Source organism: Erpetoichthys calabaricus, chromosome 6, assembly GCF_900747795.2.
Source record: "Erpetoichthys calabaricus chromosome 6, fErpCal1.3, whole genome shotgun sequence".
Lineage (NCBI taxonomy): Eukaryota > Metazoa > Chordata > Cladistia > Polypteriformes > Polypteridae > Erpetoichthys > Erpetoichthys calabaricus.
The window spans coordinates 31967713-31987727 of record NC_041399.2 but is presented as its reverse complement, the minus strand read 5'-3'; the positions used below and the strand labels follow the sequence as shown (position 1 = coordinate 31987727).

Genomic DNA, 20015 nt, shown 5'->3' with positions numbered 1-20015 from the left:
GACAACACAATGAAGAGCACAGCTCAGCAGCCATATTGAACAGACATCTGGCTGAAAGCTGAGCACCAATGATGCCTTAACTAGAGACATTTAAGTAACTACAAGTCTGTGTGCCGCCTGAAACTACATATCACCATTTAATCAGGTTGCATGGTTGCCAATATTCAAATGTACTTTGATTTTTCTTATTATTTATGAATATTATCAATAATACATTGTTTAAACTGTAACTTAACTTCTGCTTGTCTTTTTACTACACCTAATTGCCTGAGGTTATAGATATAGAAGGGAAGGTGGGGAGAAGTTATATACTATAATACCTTATAAACAGTGGTAGGTCTGGGAGATTAGGCATTCTAAGGCTACATATTAATAATACAATAGGGGAAAGTAGAGCAATATATATTATTCTACCAAGACAAAACACTAAGATTTGTTGTCAACTCTTTGCAATTACAGCCCTCATTACTTTTATTCTGAATTATTTCTGAATTCTGGAACATTGGCCTTAACATGCTCTTAAAGTGATCTTGGATTTTCAACACCATCCAGGTCACTGTTACGTTTAGCTACAGCCCCTCAAATGGCTACCACTAGTCGTCTGACCACTTATGCATTTTTTGGGTAAATCCCCCTCTAATTTTAAAATATCTGGTGCTCATTTGTTGAACGTGGACTCGGGGTACAGTGAACCCTCGTTTATCACTGTTAATCTGTTCCACACTCTACCGTAATAAATGAATTTTCGCGAAGTAGGATTCTTTATTTATAAATCGAATATTTTCGCAGTTAGAGTATAGAAAACCTGTTTACGACCTTCTAAATATGTTTTTTAACATTATTAGAGTCCTCTAGACATGAAATAACACCCTTTAGTCACCATTACACTCGTATTACCCAATATATTAGACAAAATAAGAGAAAATAAGACATATTAGACGTTACAAATATTATTACTAGGCTCACCCGCCTTTTAAGGCGACTGACTTTTATCCTCAATTTGTGTGCGCTCCATGTGTACATCAGTCATGTAAGTGTAGGGAATGAGAACATCAAAGTGCCCATTCATAACGTCTCCCGAAAACCTTAAGTTTTTTTATCCCCTCGAGTGCCTGTCCAAAGTCGTACAATCTCAGCCCGAATCTGTACCACTAAAGACAGAGTTTCATGCACTAAATAAGCTATAGATGAGAATAAGCAAGCACCATCTCCCCTGATATTTACTACGCAGTGAGGCATTTGTACTCCATCAACATTATTTCCAGAGACATAATTTTGTCTATTTTTCCAGCGCATTGCACACAAAAGTAAGGGAACGATGGGAGCACCAGAACTCTGCTCACATCACGTTGCTTCGTACCCCAAGTAGTAAGTCTGTGATAAGCGGAATACCACTACGCTTTGCACTCACAGGACGGAAGGACAATCCGACCGCTTTTATATAGTAGGTTATTGTACTGTACATTTAATTACACACACACACACAGTTCTTACACACAACCACTAACCTATGAAGGCACGACCTCAGTAGGAGAGTCTTCAGGTGGTGCAGTATCTTCAGCAGGTGCGTCGTTGTCTTCTTCCGCTGAAGGAGTACTAGGAGTAGGCAGTGGGTGTCTGGGTGCGCGGCTGAAGAACATCTTGATAGGCAGTTGCTGGCGCTGTCTTTTCATATGCGTGAGGAGGCTTTTGTAGGGTATTGCCATCTTTGATCATATCCAAGAGTTTCACCTTCTCCTGGATGGTAAGCATCTTCCTCCGGCACTTAGTTTTATTGTCAGAAGGCTAAGAAAAAGCAACACATTTAGGAGCCATCGTGGGTCTTAGATAAAAATTCTCACAAAGCGCATGCGTAGTGACGTAAGCGTGTATGAGAAAAAAATCGCGATAGAGTGAAGCCGCGAAAGTCGAAGCGTGATATAGCGAGGGATCACTGTACTTTTGAATGCCCGCCACATAACCTTGGCTACAAATACGCACGTGCGGCAGAAGAGGGGCTTACTGCTGAGAGATGATACTGCTGCTGCCAACGTTTAACGCAGGAGCAGACTGAAAACTACAACATCCCAAGGGTCACCATAACTGGCCTCTCAAACATTTTAAAAAAAAAAAATTAAAATAAGGTGATTAAAAAGGGTTTTATTTACTTATCTGGAACAGCCTAGTGGAAGTGCACTTCTCATCCGTCTTGGAAACCTGCTTGGAATTCCTAATGTAGCTCCATCTTGTTAATGTAGGGAGGGATTTGGAGGAACAGGCCCACTCGTGTCAGTGCCTGGGTGTATGCAGCACGCCAGGAGTTGTGTTCTTGCAGTCGAATGTTGAAGTGCCCTGACGTGAGCAGGTGTGGATGTGCGTTTGTGTCCTGCAATGGTTTGGTGTGCAATAAAGTTTTGTATCCTTCTATGACTGAAATGTTTTAGAGGAATGACAACCCAATGACTCCAAACCTGTGGAAAGAACAGAGAAAGGAAGATCAGACATCTTGGAATTCATAGCAGCGAATACTGAAATTGCCATCCTGTTTTCCTTCCTATTTGCATTTCTTTAGGATCTCCCACAGATGGCCAACGTGGTCACACTGGAAAACTTACAGAAATGGAAATAACTTGTGTCTGATTACAAATAAATTGAGCTACTTTAGGGATAAAGTGAAAAAGTCCCCATCAAGTAGAAGAGTCTAAAACATCACAAGCAGTAGAAATCACACTCCGTACCACTTGGACAACAAAATGGGTGCCACCTTTATATCTCTATTAAAAAAAATAATCTTGCAACAATACGTGATCTTTGGAAGAGAGACACTTTCAATTCCCACGAGACGGACAAGTCATGTCATACTTACAACCTTTGGAAGCAAGTCCCGTGATACACATGCAGAGCAGGTTAGAGATCATGGAAGTAGGAAAGTTTGAAAGTCTCAAAAAAAAAAATGACAGTAAAGATCGTATTAGTGCAAACAAACGGAAACTATTATTCGTTTAAATAATTTAACAACAAAAAGAGAGTGTTTGAGGATGTCTGGCAGACAAGAGAGACAAGGCAGTGACACAAAAGGACAGCTGCTGTACAGGCTTTTAAACGTTCAAAGTGCAGATCACGCTGCACAGCAGCAGCAGCAGCTGATCGAGCAAAGAGGAGGTTAAAAAAAAAAAAAAAACAAAACCAACTGTTGTTTCCCATTGTATCACCGTTTAAGAGGGGGTGTCGGAGGAGTGACCGTGTCTCCTTGGGGTGTGTTCAGCCCCCCTCTTCACAACAGCGCATAGCACTAGCGGGGGGTTGAGGGGTTGGCGAGCGAAGCCCCCTAGTATGTGTGTTTTTTTCTTTATATATATTAGTCACACGCGTGTGCTTAGGAGTCCGTCTAAAAGCCTAAAATGAGTGAAACATCGCGAGGCAAGGGGTTGTCACGTGGCACTTACCCAAATCTCTTACTCTCCCAACAGGAGAACCAAAGAAAAGTTGATACTTCAATTCTGGGTTCCAAAATGGCCACCAAGACGTCACTTCCGGCACCCATTTATGACATCACATCGGTTCCTTTAAAAATGGTGTTGCTTCCATCTCCTGTTTTCGACATCAGCTCCTGCCAACCACTTCCTGTCTTCCATTTTAATACTGTATATAAACGCCATTTTGTTTCATGTAAACTGTCAATTGTTATGAAATTACATGTACTTTTAATCACTGCAACCATTTTCTTTGCTTTATTTTTGTCTGTTGGACAATATACATGAACGGTCCCCAAAACCTTGTTTTTGTGGAGCTTCTTGTTTTCTTCTTACAAAGTATTTTACACTATATATAATATATAAATAAAACTGTATATAATACAATAAAAGCTTTTATTTCTCATTGAATTCAATTATCTTAGCATTCAAGGCAAACTCAAATCTTATCCATTCTTTTGTGTGGAATACAATATTTTTGTAAAAGTCACAACAACCAAACATATCATCTCATCCATCTTCCTAGCCAGCTTATCCACTGCAGTTTCACAGTAAGACTGGAGCTCAGGGCATAGGACACCAGGCCATTGTAGCGATAAAACCAAACACACACACACACACACACACACACAGGCCAATTTAAGAATGTTAATCCACCCAACTCTGTACGTCTTTGGACCCATGCAGGGAGCAGACAGAACAGGACTCCTAATGGCCTTGTTGCAAGGCAGTGGCACCAAAAACATCAGTAAAACTAAATAAAAAAATGTTTTTGTTAATAGCATTTTAATAAGTAAGTCAGATATTCTTGTTGCATGCATACACACGGTTCATGTCTAGATAGAATGATGGAAAATATTTAAGATTTCAAAATAAGTGAAGGAAGGCTCAGTGATTTTACATCCTATGAATACTAAAAGCCAAAAGACAGGTGATGTTTTATTTCCAAACCTACCCAGCCATCACCTTCATACAGCTTTAGGACAGTCACAGCGCCTCCCTTCAGTCTTTGTGATGAACTCCTTCACTACTGAACTCAAGTACACACTTACTTACCATCTCTGGTCTCCAAAAGGTGCCTTGGCCACGTCCATCATCAAGCTGCACAGGGTTGGACTGAGTAAACTGGTTGGTTCAGCCCCCAGGGAATTTTGGATTTTATTTTATTTATTTAAACTTCGGGATTATAACAACCAAGCAAAGAAGGCAACTGTTTTATTTAAATTTTAATCTGAGATGCATCAATAGGGCAATAAAACCACAATTAGGAAGGCATTCAGAACTGCATAACAATACACGTAGAAGAACTGCAGAATATTGCTGCTGGATTAGCAGGGTGCAAGAGGAATGCAAAACAGGTAGCTTGAGCGAAGTCAGATGTACAAACAAAAACGACAGACATTTAGTGTTATGGACGTGAGATGCCGGGGGTTTTGCATTTAGAAATACGTGCTAGTATATTTTACATGTAAACAAAATTCAGAAATTTGCATTTGTTGCCACATCTTTAAATGCTCACTTTCTTTTATCCCATTCTTTTTAATGCACCGTTTCCTAAGGAGTTTACTACCTCAATCGTATCCAAATACTGAAATTAGTGAGGAGCAGTGCAGACGACACGGACTGCTAAAGGCAGACAGCTACTTCAGCATCAAATTCACTTGTGAGCTCATGAATAAGAAAAGGCTTAAAGACCCAGAACGTATTAAAATAAATAAATTAAAAAAGAAGCAAAATCTTAAATAAAAATCAAGAACAGTACATAATGTCATACACAAAAATGTTGGATACATTCAGTTAAACATTTAGCACACCCATTTTTTAATTTCTGATGCCAAACAAAAAGGCAGAAACTGGGAAACAGCAGGGGTCCAGGTAAAAGCAGAAGGTGGGTGGGATGAACACCTGCAGTTAACCGTCACTACTTAACACAACAATGAATGTAAAATTGAAGTAGTGACTCTGCTTTAACATTAAGTGTCATTTGCACCCATGTCTGCAAGTGTCTGTATTTGGATACAATTTAAGTGGCAAACTCCACAGAGATAAAAATGAAATACAAATGGGAAAAGAAAGTTACGTGTTTAAAACTGTAACAAAGATAACACATTTCTGAATTTCTTCTAAATGCAACTTTTCTGAATCAAGAATAAGAAAAAGAAAAAGAAAAACGGCCAGCTAAACCATTAGATTGAGGAGACAGAAGAGTGAGCCCCGGTTTGTGAACTGCACTTGCACACCCATCTGTACTCCATGGGCAGAGCACAAGTAAACAGCTCCACCACGACAGGCTCACGATTATGTAACATGTGCCTCGAGCCTCTGTTTACTGTAAGACATGCATGAAGAAAAAAGCCAAGAGAACACGTGGCTGTGTGGGGTCATGAGGTGTTAAAAATCAAAAGGAAAAACAAACTGGCTGCTCCCACAGGAAAAGGCCCACACAAAGAGGCCGAATTGAAGGCACTGGCATCAGTACAACTGCCGAATGAATGGAATACAAATTAAAAGTAGAATCGAAAATGAGCGCTGTGCAAGTCAACAGGTTTATAGATGTGAATTTCTAGGTTTTGCTGTAACACTGCTTTGACTAGAAGCCTGTGGCTGAATCTAAAAATGGCCTCAAACAACCAGTCATTACACACAGCTAGTCTCAGAGTTGAATATTAAGACGTGATCTTTACATACTTAACCCGATTACCTGAGGATGTACCTCAGCTCTTTTTGGTTTGCCCGAGATACTTTGTAAGCTGCTTTGGTAACTTATTTCCTAAATATAAAATGTTCCTATGTAACATTCAAATAATTTTTCCCCAAGTAAATAACCGGCAGCTAATACGCATTAATGGTCTCTCCTAGGAATCAAGGTTAGGATGTAGAGCTCTGACAATTTTAGTCACACACACACACACACACACACGCTGTCTGCTGCGGTGATCTCTTCCTAAAATGTTTTTTTCAGTACACTTATCATTGACAGACCACTTCCTTGCTTTTAGCATATCTTGCACTTTTACCAGCACTTTCTAGAACAACAATAAATAAGTTATCTTTTTATATATGAAGTAGAACATTTGTACGGCCAGTTGACTGCAAAAAGAACAAACACAAAATAAATGGTTCCCAAAACGTCTAGCATCCTTCAAAATGTATTTTTCCCCTTCAAGAATTAAAAGTCGGGATAACAACTTGTAAAGAGAAATAAGTTACCAAAAAGACAAAGCATTTTCAATTGAAACAATATTTAAGAAAAAAAAAATATGCAAGACAGTCATACAACAAATGAAACAAACTTAAGTTATGCAGCACAGTAATAAAAAAAAAAAATCTTAAATATTACAGAAAACGTGTGGCCCAGCTGTGTAGTATGCGTCTGGATCTATCCTTTACTTCAAACAGAACAAGCAGGGCTGGGGAATGGGGGGGTAGAATTAAAAGAATTAAACATACTCATTTATAGGTTAAAATAGAGATCTGGTTGCAACAATATTAAACTATTATGCCACATTTGTCCATATTAGATTTTTCTTCTTTAAACTTTTTTACTTTTACGGAGCAAACTTGCAAGAGCGCAGTTAAACTGTATGAAAGCTACAAGGATTTTTCCATTTTGGACAGCATTATAAAGTAAAACCTTTTAACCTGAATATAAACTTTTCAAGGAGTTTCAGCACTAAATAATAAAATCCACACCCAAGTTGGTAACACCCATAAGTCATTGTCACAGTGCATATTATTTAAGTACAAAAGATGTTGCATTTTATTTGGGTTTATCTCACTGGACTTCCTCAGTTGAACCAATTTGGATGTATTCTTTGCTTGAGGTCCACACATGCATCAATCCTTGTTATTGCACAATACATGAGGACCTGGTCTTCTCCTTTCCCTTAGGAAAAGGAAAACAAGACTTGAAAACAGGAATAACGCCACTACAACGTCTTCACTTTCTGCATTAATACCTCTCGGCAAATATGTGCAGGTTGGGTGCAGTACATCGTCGTATTCAATCAATTGTCTGCATACATCCATCTGCACCACAATAGAAATGCAGTGAAAGATAGTAGTCTTCAGCGTGTGGTGTCCATTTTCCAGTCAAAGGTTCAAGTTCAAAGACTGAATTAATCAAAGTGCTTAGGTACTCAGTAGATCTTCTCTGAACTAATATAAATCTGTATATTAACATGTGTCATCTGAAAAAAAAAAAAGAGGGAAAAAAGTGATAATCATAAGCAATAAAAATTGATATTCATGAGCAATAGTCCAAAGCCAAATAATGCGAGACAAAGAGCCACATAATGACTCATTTAAAGCAAGTGTCAAGACTTCCCCCCTATCATTCAAAAAGTGTTTTTTAAACAAATAGGACCAAATATCTGAACACTTGAACTATACTGAAGAGGGCCATCAGGGCTTGACACTATCCCAGCAACAACATGGGGTTCAAAGCCAAATCTAAATCACAGATGGCTCACCCCCAGAGTCGTAATAGGCTGTCTTAGGCAAGGTCTACAATGATACATCTTGCTTTAAATATGCAGACATTAGTCTCAATTTTTGTCTTTAGTCCACATTACTCCGGCATATTTGCACCCAAAAGCAGACTTTTGAAAACGCTCTCTAGAACCGTACACTTCTAAAATGGCTGATTCAGCACTGACTTTTGAAATTTGCACTGTTTTGTTCATACTTATTATGTAGCCCTTCCCCAATTGGATCCTGCTTGTTACAATGTCTAATTGCCTGACTAGTCACACCTCACACAAGTGAACCACCATATTCCAAAATAGCAGACAGAGGAGTTGCTTTCCATCAAGCCTGTTGTTGTGTTGCTTACCCGTTTACATCTGAATTGATTTTTTGTACAGTTTGAATCTGCTCAAAAGTCATTAAAGAGCTACAATTTGCCATGCCCCTCAATCCTAGTTGTGTAACTGGACATCCTCGGGTGAAGAGATTAGTGACTGCAATCATCAAGGTTGAAATCCCCTCCAACTACAAGTCAATTAATTTGACACCAACTTTAATAGTTCACTGATTAACAATAAAGCCCCACCACTAACACACTACATGACTAAGAGCAAGTGACTATGTCCGACATCTCTTTAGTGTTAGAAAATGTAAACAATGACAACATTTGTTAAGTTACAGTTCAAATCAGTTGTACTGATAAAGACATCTTAGTGTTCATCAGCATCTGAATGGAAAAAAAAAGGAAAGTGAAAAGGAATTGCAAGAATTAATATTAAACATTAAGGGATCACAATCTGAGGCTTACAAATGTAAATGAGTTGACAGGCCGGAATTACACACATGCAATTTTTCATCTTAACCCACGCACACAGCCTCAACAGTTGAGAGCTCAATGATCTGAACAGTGTGTTGTTTCTGACTTAAGAGTTCATTTTCACCCATTGTCCTCTTTTTCCAGATGCTTCCCAACACAACTTTGCATAAAATTAACATTTACCCTAAATAATGTGTCAACTTGCCACATTATCTACTGAGAAATTTATGCCACACAATTACATCACTTGTATTTAATGAAAGGCACTCCTGCGGGATCATTCTGATTTTAAACAAGAAAGCAAAAAATACACACTTGTACCAAACCACCGTACGTGAACGTGTAAGCCACAAGGTGACAGGAAACACGCTTATAGGGCGTATCCCCTTCTCTACTAATTCTACCACAGCAAAAAACATATAAATAAATATCACTCCGACATTGTCATCTGCATTACAATTTGCTTAAAATCATGCAAATAAAACACCAGCACATACAAGGGAAACGGTAACCATCGTTCCCAAACAGCCCCCAAACAACCAAATTACCACAACAAAGATGACTCCAAGGGTCAAGATATTAAGCTTGTGTACCTCACAGCTTATAAGGAAAGTGTTGTTATGCAGCCTGGTAACTCTCACCTTCAATGACAGAGCCATTTATTAAACAGACGAATGAAGGGAAGTTGGGTAGGTTGATGGCAGAAAAGATGAATTATTAATTCATATTAATAAGCAACTGGCTTTCTGGACTACAACTTTTATGTTACTACCGTAAGTGAAAAAAACTGAATACTTACTAATCCAATACCAAAATCTGTCCTTGTATCAACTAATGACACCAAAATCATTGCACCAAAAAACTGTCAAGACTGGGGTCCAACTTCATTACATATACTTTAGACATTATGAAGAATTCTATTCTTCTTCTGGCAAGCAACTTAATGAGCTGAGCACTAGACAATGTCCATGGCAGAGTATCCAGGCATGCCAGAAAAGGCTCTGCCCCTCACACCACAGTAAACAAGATTAAACTGGTTTTAGGAGGTTATGTAATGACTGAAAAATGATAAACGGATAAAATAGAATCATTAAAAAAAAAAAATATATAGATTAACATTTGCTAAAAAGCGGCATTACTTTAAGGGTACCCTAAATCAACTCTGAAATTAATTAAATCAATCTATGCAATACTCACCATGATACCACCATTTTGTTTTCTTTGGATTCTTATTACAAGTTCTTACATAAAATGAATTATCAGGTGGTCGTCTCTGTTGAAAGAAGAAAAAAAACAAAAGATTAATCTCTTAATGGTCATTTTACTGATAAGAACACAACCTACCCACAATGGTCAGCTGATACTCTCTACCAAGGGTATGGCTGGTGTGTCTGGCTACTGTTGTGACCTTAAAAAACATGTCCTTAAAGCATGCAGCATGGCAAAGTAAAAAGGCAGATAGGGTAATAGAAACTGTGACTCTACATTCAAAAAATTATTTAGAATTGCCCAGTAAAATGCACAATAGTTTTCAGTTGCAAATTTTGCACAACAGTGATTTATAGGTATCCGTTTATCAGATATCGATTTACCAGTCAATCTGCACCCCCTACACTCCCTTGTGGTCGTGAGCTTTAGGTGATGACCAAAAGAATGAGATTGCAGGTACAAGTAGCCACAATGAACTTTTTCTTCAGGGTGAAAGGGTGAGAAGCACCGACATCTGGGAGAGGCTCAGAATAGAGCCACTGATCTCCAAATCGAGAAGAGCCAGTTGAGGTGGTTTGGTTATGTGATACGGATGCCTCATGGACATCTCCCTGTGGTGGTTTTATGGGCACGGACAGCTAGGCGGCGGCCACTGGGAGGATTTTATCTCCCAGATGACCTGGAAACGCCTTGGGATCCCACAGTATGAGTTGGCAAGTGTGGCTGTGAAAAAGGATGTATGGGCCTCACTGCTAAGACTGCTGCCCTTGTGACCTGGTTTCACAATAAGCAGTGCCAAATGAATGAGTCCGTGTAGATGAGGAAGATGACAAATTTTTATTTTATGTTTGTTACACTGCCTTCTCTGAAACTATACATTGGCAATTCAGAAAATCCTATGCACCTTAAATATACAGAAATCAAAAATCAAAGCAACCCAAACCCACTGGACAAAAAAAGCCAGCAACAAATCATGTTTATTCCATAATTGGAAAGCACTGCATAATAAAAACAAAAGAACTGGTCAAATGATACTACATTTTCATGGAGAAATTCCTGTATAAATTACAAAGCTAGCATTGCTAACCACGAACTTTTTTTTTTTTTTTTAAAACATTAGCTGACATCTTTTTAAAAAAAAAAAAAAAAAAGATCCCAGTATCCTGTGAGACAAAACAAAATGGGGTAAATTACTTGCAATTTTATAAAATATTGGTATTTGATATATGATGCCTGCTAAACATTTATCTTTGTATTATTTTCGAAAGTTTTTTCAATTTTGTTGTATGCAAGTTATGTTTCTTAGATGAAACTCGTAAACATACAGCATTTAAACATAATGGTTCACATGGTTAGAAAATTACTGCCACTACAGTTACATTAAGTTGTATATACTGGTCAGGAGCAGGTGCCATTGCATAGTAGTGTTACATTAAGAAGGGACCTGCTATGCTATTTTTCATCAGCCAAGACTCTCACAGGTTAACTCCAAGATGAGCACTTGCCCTTTACTGCAACACCAGTTATTCCATTTAAAAAGGCACATCTTACAGAAGTGTGTAAACTTTAAATACTTATTGAATTTAAAATATCCACTACAAACATAAAGGCTGTAATGGCACATACAAATATTTGGTCTTTTATTTCTAGCAGTTGTTCAAATCAATTGTTCTTCTGAAGAAAACAAAGCTGTTGAAATTCAGATGCAAACAGGTCTCTAAAGAAAAAAAAACACACACACACAGAAAAATAAAAAGCACCAAAATTCCTAAATAAACCAAATAAATGGCACAAGGATACAAAGCATAACCTCCCTTCTCTCTCTAGTTGGTTTCAGGAAGACAGAGCTCCAAAACTACTTGGTATGAAACTTTGAACTGACATCAAGAATAAACTGAATTCAACGATGCAAGATCAACCAACTTTTAAATATAGAAAGGCTAGGATATTTCACATCTGAGGTGTGGTTCCCTTAAGAACACAAGTTAATACATTCCCTTGGTACTTCTGTATCCTCGTTGTTTAGGAATTTTTTTTGCCTAACAGAACCCATACTCATTTTTGTGCTGCTTCAGATCTGAAGGATGCTATATGGGATGACAGCAAATGTAGGAAATGCGTTTTTAACTAAAATTTCATAGATCATCATAAAGTTCTAATAAATAAAAAATAATAGTAATAAAAATGTTAATCAGGACAAACACATGTAAATGCTAGATGCCTGAAATACACATATTGCAGACCTTGCAAGGACACTGAAATCTTCCAACAGGGATTTATAAAGAAAATTTCTTGCCAGTAAGGCTGTTTTCTGATCTTCTCTTGATATATATGTATACTGTTAATGTTACAGTGCAAAACTTGCACCTACTGAGCATCATCTAGTCCAAGCCACCGGCGGCTCTTTGCCATGTGGCTGCGCCTCTTCTCAGAACGACACCCTGACATTTTCATATCTTAACATATTATTTACTTTTGTAAAGATAAATTTATGCATTAGTATTTTTCATTTAGATATTTCTTTAGCTATATGTGAATCAGACAGTCTGTTGGTCAAATGATATGCTCTCCAGAGTTTTCTTCAGTAACTGAGATTGGATGTACACTTCAATGATTATTGGGATTCCTAATTCTTTCATATACTTTTTGTGGCAAATCGCCACCATGCCTTCCCTTTTCCCCTATTATAGCCAGCTGAGTTTGGAGTGGCGAGTACATTTTGCACTGCTCGGTCAGCATAGTTACAGTAGGGGAGTGAAGGGTAGACGACTACAAAGCCGAACAAACAGTACTTAAGAAAGGAGGGATGAGAGCGAAGACCATCACTACAGAACTCAACAGTGTTGTAATATTTAGTCGCCTTTGTGCTGTTACATGTCCGAGTGATTTAAAACAAAGATGCCCCAACCGCAAGATGGCAACTAAGAAAAAAACAGCACAAAATATGAAAAACAGGAACTTAAAGCTGAACGGGAAGAAAATTATGCTTTTATGCAAAACTCTATGGGTCTTCCAACATGTCTAATTTGCAATGAAAAGTTATCCAATAACAAAAAAATCATATTTCGAAACACTTAAAGTGTGACACATTTGCAAATAAATTTTCTTTAGGAGAAAGAAAAAATACGGGGACAGAATTATTTATTTTATTTATGTATCAACAGACAAATAAATATCAACAGATTAATCATATAAAAATCTGCATCCGTATTTTCTTTGGCACATATGACAAGTCATGTGACGTGTAGGAGATCACACAAATTAGCCTTTTAGGATGGTATGTTTCTGATAAAGGTCTCCATGAAGAATTACTGGCTTTGATACCGCTTAAAAGGACCAACATGAGGTGAAGGTATCTCTGCAGAAATTTTGGAATTTTTGACCGTTAGGGAAATAATACCAATTTATTGATGTCAATCACTACAGATAGACAAAAATAAAGGCTTTGTTACCCTCTTCAAACAAAATGTGGAGCACAATGTTTTTATGTTTCATTGTATTTATTATTCATAAAGAAGGGCTATGCACACAGACATTTCCATTCAAAGTTGTAAAGGCGACAGGGTTTGGCAGTAAAAATAACCAAGCAAATAATGGCAAAAGGACTTAATCACCGACAGTTTTGTGCCCTTCTCAAAGAACAGTTAATATTCCGATGAGTTGATGAAGAATGGTTACAGAAACTTTTACTTTGCTGTTGAAATAATGACACATTTAAACCAGCTGAATCAGAAGCTACTGTATAAAGTAGAGGTAACACTGGAAATACACCTCTGGAAACCATCCTTTCCTTCGAACAACAACTATTTTTGTTTGCAGAAGACTTGAAAGGGAAATCTGTTACTTTAAAAGATCACCTGGAAACTACTGTGTCATTGATAGCAAGTTCTTTCTGGCAGCTTTTGCAAAAATGTAGGATTCATTTACTGGTCACTTTGAAGATTTCAGAGATGAAAGTCCAATCTTTCGTTCTTGACAAAACCACTTATCCATGTTATGTTAATTGAATAATTTTTTTACCATTTACAACAGTTGACAGAGCTCAGTTTGTACTACAACTAACAGATTTCAAAAAGCCACAGAACCAGATAAAGTCAGTTTAAGCTATATATGACCTCTGCAGTGCCCACTGTTACCTGTTCAATCTCTCACTAAGGCTCCAGAAAAGTGCTGCTGCTGGGGAAAAACATCCTTCATTGTCCCAGTTCTAAAGTTTAGAAGACTGACATCTCTTCACCTAATTACTATAGAACAGTCGCTTCCATCCCACATCATTTAGACTTTCAACTCTTGTGAAAGACCACTTGGACCCACTGCAGACTAGAGTGGGAGATGCAAATATGTCTGCTCCATTAGGCCCATTCCCCTCTCAACAAAGCTGGCAGCAGTGCAAAGATTATGTTTTTGTGATCTATCGTGTACCTTCAATGCCAACTTACCACAGCTAAGGTGTAAGCTCAGTGATATGCAGGTTGATGAGGCTGTGGTGTCCTGGATTATGGACTCTGAGTCAGACAGACAACAGTTTGGGAGGCTCAAGGACTATGGATGCGAGTAACCACTTCAGCAACACAAAGGAACAGTCCTCTCCCAGCAGTTTCTCTTCACCTCAGACTACAAACATAACACCAGGTTATGCCACTTGTAAAACTTTTCAGATGATTCTGCACTAATGTATTGATAAGGGAGACAAGAGGATAGGAGTAAGGCAGAGAACACTGTTTCTTGGTGCAAAGTGGCAGGCTGAGTTATGGGACTCACTCTTGACCCACTGGAGGTCGAACCAGAAGAGAAAATAAAGAAAAACTGATGGCTATTATAAAGAATGCAGCACTCCTTTCTATGACACACTAACATGGAGACCTTTCAGCCAATAAGCTATACAGAAGTAGTAGTGTGTCAAGAAACATTATTGGGGTTCTTTTATACCAAGAGCACTACCCATTTGCAATGTCTCAAAGTGACTGCTCTTTTATCTTTAGCCAAGTCAGACATTTTCTTCTTTTGTTGAACTACCCCAATTCCGAAAAAGTTGGTATGGCATGGAAAATGCAAATAAAAACAGAATGCAACCCTTAGTAATGATCTTTACCCTGAAAATGATATAACAATCCATTATTTAATGCAACAACTAATGAATTTTATTTTATTTATTTTTTTTAAATAAAAACTTACTGTATTTTGATACGGTATGCAATATTATGGGGTCTTCATTGTAACATTTTACATTCAAAACGTGCTACACGGGGAAAGGTTAGGACTGTGTGTAGGTTGGTCAAGCACCCGCACACACTTCCTATGCTTCCATGCCTTTGTATTGCACAGAGAATATGGTTTCGGATTGTTTGCTGAAATATGCATGAGTGCCCATGGAAGAGATGTCATCATGAAGGCAGTATGTGTTGCTCCAAAATCTGTTTGGACTTTTCGGCATTAATGGTGACTTCACAAGTTCAAGTTACCTGTGCTCAGGGCACTGACAACTCTGTACCATTACAGACGCTGCCTTCTGGACTTGGAACTGGTAATAGTTTAGCTAGTCCTTTACTTTTGTCTGGAGAACACAACACACTTTTTTTTTTTTATGGAAGAAAAGATTTGAAATACTGAAAGACCAACAACAATACATGCTTCAACTGATTGATGGTCCACCCCAGATGCCTCTGATCCTAGCAAAGTTAACAAAAACTGCAGCAGTTTTGGACACTTGACATACGAATTCCTTTTAACACAGTACAGTGCTAAATGTATTGCATTACTTGATAAAAAGTTTTTCCAAAGTACTCCTGAACCAATGTGGTTATACCAGTTATTGAAAAATAATGCTTCCTAATGTGGCACCAGGGCAGGGTTCTATGAACTCACTTTCTACCTTAAGCAGGAGCAGGACTTGCTGGAGGTGGTGTGAGCTCCACTGTGAAGCATGGTGTTGCCAGCATGCTATGAGGATGCTTCTCTGCAGCAGACCCTACAAAGTGTTGGAGAGTAGAGGGCAAACTGAATGCAGTAAAATATGAGAAATCCTGGAGAAAAAGCCTGATGCCATCTGCAAGACACTTGCACCTTGAGAAAAGATTTGTTTTTCAGCAAGACGATGACGCCAAAGCTACAAAGGAATGGCTTCAAAACAATGTTATTAATGACCTGAAGAGGCTGAGCAAGAGAGTCCAGATGTTAATTCAACTGAGAATTTGTGGCTAGACTTGGGGGGAAAAAGCTGTTCACTCACGATGGCAAAGACGAATGGAGAAAAAAGGCAAAGCCAATACAGAAAGACCTGTACACACAGATTTAAGGTTGTAATGACTGCCTAAGGCTCATCTATTGTCCTAAAGGGGGTGACTAATTATGATAATTTATTTTGTGTTGTACATTTGCGATTAAAATTAGACCACTTTGCATAGATCCTCTTTCAATTTGACATTAAAGATTTTTTGTTGATTAGTGTCAAAAAAGGCAAATTAAAACCACCGTGATTAAATGTTGCATAACAAAAACGTTTTATAGGTGCTGCATACTATAAGTTAAGGAATGGTGATTTGAAAGAAAATCTATATTTTTTAAAGTTTTAATTTGTAAGCACAATACATATTTACTACATCACTGTTCACAACAGTGAACGCAGCACACACCATAAAGAACAATAGCACGTACAGCATTTATGACTTAGGATGAGTTAGTATATTACATTTGGTAAAATGTTGTTCAGTTTAGGTATACGCATATACCATTTTAAGACCAGGCATGCTTTTTGCTTGCTGGAAAAGCAACTGAAGACTTCAAAGTACTCAGAGAAAGGTGCGGTTTATTTTCTCTGGTATTAATAAAGCATGATGGTGATTTGGAACAATTTGCAGTCTTCATTCTGTACACTTTGCGATGAGTCAGGCCCAGACAGACAAGTACCTATTCAGGCATGACCATGCAAAACCCAAAGACTAAGCAAAGCTGCTTAGTGTTTCACTGTGTAGTGTTAATTCATATTAGCACGTCTTCTTTCAGGGAAACTCTTAATTCAAATTTTACTCTTTTTACCCATTTTGGAAATCAAAACAACAAATGGTTACTGTACTTTTAGAGGTTCTGTAAAAACAAAAGCTGGTAACCAAGTGCTCAATAAAGGCTGCCCTGAGCTGCAGTCAGCCGTTACTAGAGAGTGTAGTCTGTGGGAATTGACAACATTAAGAGAAGCCTGTGAGAGTAATCTCCTATTTCTAGGAAGTAGACCATAGCAACAAAAGTATGACGGAGCTAAATGAACTGTAAACAAACACCAATAAAGGAACAGCAGATCCACTCTTTTACTCAGACTCTACTGTAAGTTAAACTATATAGTGGGTAATGTCTTATGGTTATTTTGTTCTAGCGAACAAGATACGACTTAAAAGACAGCAGGAATATTTAGGCATGCCTGCATCCTTCCCAATGGACTACTCGGATGTATTGTAATTTTCACTACCAGAACCCCCTTCCAATCTAATTCACTACAAATATATCCATCAATTTTCTGAAACTTAATTTATAAATTTGGCAGGGAAAGCAACACGATTTTAACAAAAGTGGGTTCAAGACGAAATCAACATCAACCCTAGACAGGATGCTTAGCCCTCAAAAGGACACACTCATGTACACATTCACCTCAGGTCAAGAGCGTGGCCAAATAACATACTTGGATTCAGTAAAGTTACGAAAGACCGAAATTCTAATCAATGCCTTACCAATTCTCTTCTTCGTCTAAGCAGTCTGTGGTTTAAAGCACTGAAATACACATCTCTTGTGTTTTGAGATTACTGAAACAAATATACTTATTTGTTAGGATACGGAGGGCTTTTACACAAAAACGTGACTGGGGCATTAAATCTGTATTCATTTAAAGGATATTACAGATCTAGATCAAACATTTGTGTAAATTCAAGTAAATTGTATTTAACTAAATGGGCTTGTGTGTCTAAATCCTTATTGAATCAACATACAACTTTCAATTATGTGGGAACTTTAGCCATTCCAATTTAGCCTTGGAGGAGTTTCTACTGTAAGTAATTATAGTATAATCCCATAGACCCTTCTACACTACTGCTTAACCCACTTTTAAACTAACTTGGCTAATGGTTCCTACCGTGGACTGCTAGAAATGGTAAATGAATTTTCTTTACTGCTTATGCCATTTAAAGATGAGGAATAAATTCTGTTAAATAACTGCACTGCCAGGCTCTGTGTCCCATGTGATTGTGGTAAATAAAGTGAGGTCCGCAGCTGATTGCCATCTTTAAAATATATATTTCCAGGAGTTGAGACTGTGCATGTGGGGGGCATGGTAGTGTGGTGAGAGGGGATCCCGTGCGCGATGCAAAAGTGGTTGGCCATAAGCTTAGTGCACAGGTGCAGGATCACCCGCAACCCGAATAATGCCGCAGCCCTGCCACGTCCCCACTTTTAAAAAGGGAAGCATGATTGCAAGGTAAAGTCAAAAACAAACAAAAGAAAAGGAAAAGGGCACAGAGGTTAAAGAATGGAAGAATAGAGGCAGGAGTGTGAAGGAGAGTGAGCGGGTGTAATGAGAGGAAGCAGGCGGAAGGGCGTGGAGCCCCAGGAAGGAGCATGTGAGCAGCGCTCAGGAGACGCTACTGTTGAACATCCAAGTAGCAGGTGCGACCACTAGGCTCAGGAGTGTTCTCGTGCCGCGAAGAACCAACAGATAGGCGGCAGTGAGAGGACATAGCGCGCGTTTGCTGGGTGCAGCCTGGAAAAGCAGAGGTGGATGCGGGAGCAAGGCTCATGGCTCCCCACAGACGCCATAGGATTGGCAGTGGGGACACGGGCCAGTAGAAGAAGGGTGTCTGAGCCTGCTGGAGGACTTCTCCACAGGCTGCAAGGTCCAGGCAGGGCAAGCCGAAGAGGAGTCAGATTTTTAAAGGGATATCAAGGCTCACTAGATAAAGATAAAAAAAAAAAAAAAAGTTTCCTGCCAGTGAATTTTAACTTTGTTTTTAATGGATTGATCTATTTATTAAAAATTTTAACCTCCACTAACATAAGCACTTTGTTTTTATGGATTATTTATTAACATTTCAAAGGAGCACTGCACTTTTTAAACATTGTTTATTTTAATAAAAGCATTTGATCGCTTTTCATCATCTTTTAGCTTCATGTGTGTTTTGACCTCATCTTCCATGCTTATCCGGTTGCGTTATCGACAGTGTTGGGTTCAAGAGGCTCCCAAAAGTGAAGAAGGAGCATGGAGTTGACCCGCATCATCAGTGATCTTCTTCCAACTAGAGGTGGTGCTTTTAAGCTGCAAGAAGTTACAACTTGCGCTGGAGTGGATATTCTGCTAAAGAGGCCTAGTTAGTATTACTTAATAGTCAATAAAAAAAGTATTCTTTAACATTACACACTGCAAAATGGTATGCAAAAAAATCATGAATTCATTCAAGCAGAAATGGCAGGGTAACTAAAAATTACAGCAAAGGACTACAAAAATCAGTCGTACAACAAAGGGTACCAACCTACTACACCACTTCCAGAACTGTAGTTTGCCATTTTTTTTTTATTATTATGCTGTATATAAGAGAGACTAGAGTTTCAATAAAAGAATGTGTTAACTCGGTGAGGTTTAGCATATATTCAGCATGTTTAAAAGTGTTAAAAATTAATTTATCTTCAAAATAAACAAATTAATCAGAAAATAACAGTAAAACTTTTATGACTGAGGTATGGAAATGTAGTGATTCTGGTTCAATATCAAAAAAAAGCTTACAGAAAAAAGCGGAGATCAGTCTTTTTTTTTTACAGAAATTGGCAAATTTGTTTTCAATTTTGTCCTACATTTTAGACTTGTACAGTACAATGTACATCTAACTGGTTTAATGCTTCTGAGCAGAAACGCAACAAGAAAATGTATAGTATGTAATGCACCAAGCACTTCATTCAGTGTTTTTATATTTAAGAAATTGGATTTATTGATATTAATTTACAGGTGAAGCTTTTACAGACAAGGTTTTGCACTATTAAATTTAATCTAATAAAACCAATTAGTTTGGATGGACATTCACATATGGATCATTTGTAAA

The 20015-nt window shown here is 38.1% G+C and overlaps 1 protein-coding gene across 1 annotated transcript in view; it reads right to left on the bottom strand.

Annotated features, from left to right (window-relative positions):
* Nucleotides 1-4601: 4601 nt before the first annotated feature.
* Nucleotides 4602-20015, bottom strand: part of LOC114653254 (ubiquitin-conjugating enzyme E2 W) — an 82094-nt gene continuing 66680 nt past the window's right edge. Inside the window, exons 5-6 of the mRNA XM_028803454.2 lie at nucleotides 9934-10009; nucleotides 4602-7642 (exon numbers count right to left, since the gene is read on the bottom strand). Of these exons, the coding sequence (XP_028659287.1) occupies nucleotides 7629-7642; nucleotides 9934-10009 (90 nt within the window). The 3' untranslated portion in view covers nucleotides 4602-7628. The remainder of the gene's footprint in view (nucleotides 7643-9933; nucleotides 10010-20015) is intronic.